General features: G+C 44.8%; 1 protein-coding gene across 1 annotated transcript; it reads right to left on the bottom strand.

Annotated features, from left to right (window-relative positions):
• Window positions 1-254: 254 nt before the first annotated feature.
• On the bottom strand, window positions 255-926 carry LOC113219808 (late cornified envelope protein 1C). The gene has a single exon (XM_026447762.1). It carries the CDS (start codon window positions 843-845, stop codon window positions 489-491), a length of 357 nt encoding a protein of 118 aa, XP_026303547.1. The 5' UTR covers window positions 846-926; the 3' UTR covers window positions 255-488.
• Between the last annotated feature and the right edge of the window lie 3,350 nt (window positions 927-4,276).

Genomic DNA, 4,276 nt, shown 5'->3' with positions numbered 1-4,276 from the left:
ATTCTCTTTCCTGACTTGACCCTGGCTGAGGCACTGAGCGGCAGGGATCAGCTCTGGTGAGGACCAGGAGTTGAAGGAGTTAAGCAAGCTATGCTGCTTCAAGGCCCAGATAACCGGGTGATGGAGCTAAGATCAGGCATGCTTATCCCTCTCGGCACATTTAGAAGCAAGAGTAATGCAGTCTAGAAAAAGACGACGAGCAGATTATTTATTTTATTGTTGCATGCACAGTGGAGATTGCCAAGGAAATCAGGGGAATAAGGCAAGGTCTTCTATTTGGTGTTCCCAGGCCAGGTGCACAGATGGAATCAGAGGCTAGAAGATGAATTTTTGTGAGAGGGCAGATTTCTGGATTCTAGGTCAGAGAATCTTCCAGGACAGAGTTTGAAGTCCTTACTAAAATGTCCCAGCAACACAGCCAGGCCCAAGGAAGATGAAGTTGCCCCTCTCATGTCTCTAAATCTGCTCTTCTAGGCACAAGGTCCACTTCAGCAGCAGCCTCCAGAATGCTGGCCGCTGCCCCCTCCACAGCAACTGGAGCCCCCGGAGGGCTGGCTGCAGCAGTCAGAGCGCTGGGATCTGTGGCAGTGGGACCTGCGGCGCCTGTGGTGGCTCAGGCAGCAGCCACCACCCCCAGAGCTGCAGCAGCCCCCAGAGCTGGAGCCACAGCAGCCCCCAGAACTGGAGCCACAGCAGCCTCCGGAGCTGACACTGCAGCAGGAAGAGACTGGAGGACACTTAGGGGGACACTTTGGGGGGCATTTAGGGGCGGGGCACTTGGGAGGGCACTTGGGGGTGCACTTGGGAGGGGGCTGGCACTGCTGCTGGCTCTGTTGGCAGGACATCTCGGTGGCGGGTGTTCAGGAGCTGAAGGAGAGTCAGACAGCAAGTTAGATGGAGGCAGAGGCCACCCCTGCCTATTCTTGTCCTTTCTGCATTATTTCTGGACCCTTCATTTTAAAAGCCTTATATCAAACATAGGAAAATCACCTCTAATGTTTTTATCACTCTCAATGTTTACCAAGTGCTTTCATTCATGGATTCTCACTTCAAACCTTATTTGAGATGTTGTCCTGCAATATATAATCTCCAAATATGTAAATAAAGTTTCTGCTCAATCAAAGCTCCTAAGTGTGGGAGAGAAGGCCGGGAAATAAATTGGCTCCAGGCCAACATTCATTCTATCACATCACCAAGAATTCTGAAAATGTTCAATGTTGGGACCAGTTTAAAGGTGAAAATCTCTTTAAGGAAAAATCAAAAGTAATTTCTATTGGAAGAACTGATGTATTTCAGTTTGCAGAAATAGAGAAAACTATAACAGCAAAGGACATTGGAGTCCATTTGTTCCAACAGACTCAATATATAAATAAAGAAACTGAAGTCAAAAGAGGTAACTTCACTGGCCCAGAGTTGTTCACTAGCATGTTGTATTTGTTCCTGGGTCCCCTGGTTGCCATCCTGGGCTCTGCCCTTTAGCACATGCTGCCTCCCCAGGCCTGTCCCCAGGCGCTGTCACATGGCTTCTAAACTTCAGTGTGGATTCAGTTTTCCACTACAGATCTTCCTGTTGGCATCTAATAAGATCCATAGATGTCTCTGATCCCTTCTTCCTCTAAGTAGCAATGTCCTCAGCATATCTTTTCTACAAATAAGTATATCTGTATTTCCAAAATTATATTCCCCCTATGCAACCCACTCCAGCGTGATCTAATGGCAATGAGTTTATTCTCTAAAACCGGAGAAACACACTGAGCAACTGAAAACAATTTGGTTCCTCTAAATCTGTGTCGTACAGCCCTCCAGATCTTACCAGTTCTTCTTAATCTCTCTCACTCCACCCCACCCCTCTACCTCCTCTTTCCAATTTTCTTCCCCTGCCCCATTCCTTGCCAATCACAATTCCAGGCCCCTGAGGCCCTGACTAGACTCTACTCCTGCCCCAGTCTGAGTATCCATCCCCTCCTTCCCTGGCCAGAGCATTCCTCTGTGGAAGCCCCTGCTCCTTTTCCCAGGGCACACTTACCAGGATTACAGGCAGCACAGGGTTCTTCAGCACCACGGGAGGTGAGTGGATGGGATGCTCTGGCCCTGAGCCCTTTTATTCTGCCCTTGGGTGCTGCCTCCAGCTGTGAGACAGGGCCTGGGCATGAGAGGACCTGCTTCCTGACACCCACATAGGTCTTGTGACGAGTGGTGACTGGCATTTCTGCACACACCTTCCTTCATCGGTGTTCAGGGGAGCTGCTTTCAGCTAGGAAAGAGCTTGGTGGAGTTGGGGGCTTGTGGTGGGTGAAAATGAACATCATGGTTCCTGGAGTCCTCAGTGGCCTATATCCTATGAAGATGGCTCTCTTCACAGTCTTGTAGTCACACTTATGAATTCTGCACAAACAACCCCTTTTTCCTTCCATCCTAGACACGAATTTTCCACCTAGACCTTTGGCTCCAGATAGCTTGGTTAAAAATCCACAAGACTGCATTGTGGGGTTTGTCCGTGCACACATGCGCATGTGTGTACTTCATAATAGTTGAGAAAAGAGGCCTTGGAGACCCTGGCCAAGTACTCAATATTTTTGGTCATTGGCTTTCCGATATTTTAAATACAGATAATAAGAGAAATATCTTTTTTGCAGGATTTACAAATTAATTAAGATGGCAAAGGGGAAGTAGCTGAGATAGTATGTGGCATGTGGTTATAATCAGGAAATGGATGGATAGATGGATAGATAGATAGATAGATAGATAGATAGATAGATAGATAGATAGACAGAGACAGACAGACACAAAGAAAAATAGAGGGAAACCTGAGATTTTAATGGACATTGGGAATTTTTAAAGCCACAGGTGACTTTTAAGTTAGGTGGCTCTTATTAAAACTAAAGGCCATTTTTTTTTCTCCCACATGCCTCAGTGAATTGGGCTTTCTGAAGGTAGATCCAGAGTGGGTATAAGAAAAGAGGACTAAAGAGATGTATATTGCCCCAAATTACAGCATAAAAGAATTTGCAGTTTCCTGAGGAAAATCTGAAGGGATGAGGTAAAATAAAGATGGGAAGGGTGAAGAGAAGAGAACAGCCAATGAGGTGGCTTTAAACTGTGACTTGGAGTGGTGTAGCTGGTAGAGACAAGAATAGACATAGTCAATATTTAATTTGAAATTATTGGCTTTGTTGCAATATACATTTCCTGGGTTTGATTTTCCAGTTTCCCATGCTCAAAATTAACCAAATGCAAAATGTAAAAGTGATAAACCAGTATTTGAAAAATAAATGTGGTCAAAATTATATATAATATCAAAGAATTATTGGATGGTTTTAGCAGATTATAAGTTGCAGAACAGATTGGTGAACTTGAAGACATTGTTCAAACCAACTGAAGAAAGGGAAATATATTGAAAAAATGAACAGGTGATCAGTGACCTGTTGAATAATATCAAACATTCTAGCACCCATGTATTTAGAGTTTCAGGAAGAGAGAATAAATAGAAGGGGGGGAGGAAATATTTTTTTAAATAATGGTCAAAAACTTTCCAAAAGTGATAAAAATTATTAACCTACAGGGCCAAGAAATTAATAAATCCCAAGCAGGATAAATACACAGTAAGCCAATAAATGGTACTATAGGTCCAGAAAGAGGATACCAATTAGTCTTGGAAGACTGGTGGAAGAGAGAGGGATTCTGAGCGAGGGTGTCTAGGAAAGGTTTGTTAAGGGCGTCTGATAGGATACAGGTTTTAAGGGGTGGTGAGGTTTAGATAGCTTAGAGAGATGGAGATGGTAGGGAGTAGGGAGGTATGTGGAGAAGAAGTGAGGGTTATGACAATATGTACAGGGCAGGAGGGGTCTTTTGTGGTTGGAATGCTGGGCATGTGACAGAGAACGAGGCACAAAGTGCAGCTAAAAGAAAGACTGGGTTCAGCCTGTGGCAAGTACAGGACAGGAGGGTCAGGTGGTCTTTTGTGGATGGAATGCCGGGCATTTGATAGCGAACAAGGCACAAAGTGCGGCTAAAAGAAAGACTAGGTTCAGCCTGTGGAAAGTCCATTGTCAGGGCAAGTCACTGGGCTGTCTGTATTGAGTGTTCACCAGAAATCCATCTCCTGAAGACTTTAGTTTAATTTTATTTTTTTAACTTACAGGTTTATTGCTTTAGGATGGGAAGAATGATCACATTAGTGCTGGATTCTAATATGGAAGAGGACTTTGAGGCAGACCCTGCGAGAGAGGGTGACATGGTTTGGCTGTGTCCCCACCCAAATCTCATCTTGAATTGT

Source organism: Piliocolobus tephrosceles, chromosome 1 (assembly GCF_002776525.5).
Source record: "Piliocolobus tephrosceles isolate RC106 chromosome 1, ASM277652v3, whole genome shotgun sequence".
Classification (NCBI taxonomy): Eukaryota; Metazoa; Chordata; class Mammalia; order Primates; family Cercopithecidae; genus Piliocolobus; species Piliocolobus tephrosceles.
This window is presented reverse-complemented; position numbering and strand designations above follow the sequence as displayed.

What these genes read in the sequence shown, in the direction of transcription:
- LOC113219808 (XM_026447762.1), bottom strand. Translation starts at nt 845, where the DNA reads ATGTCCTGCCAACAGAGCCAGCAGCAGTGCCAGCCCCCTCCCAAGTGC.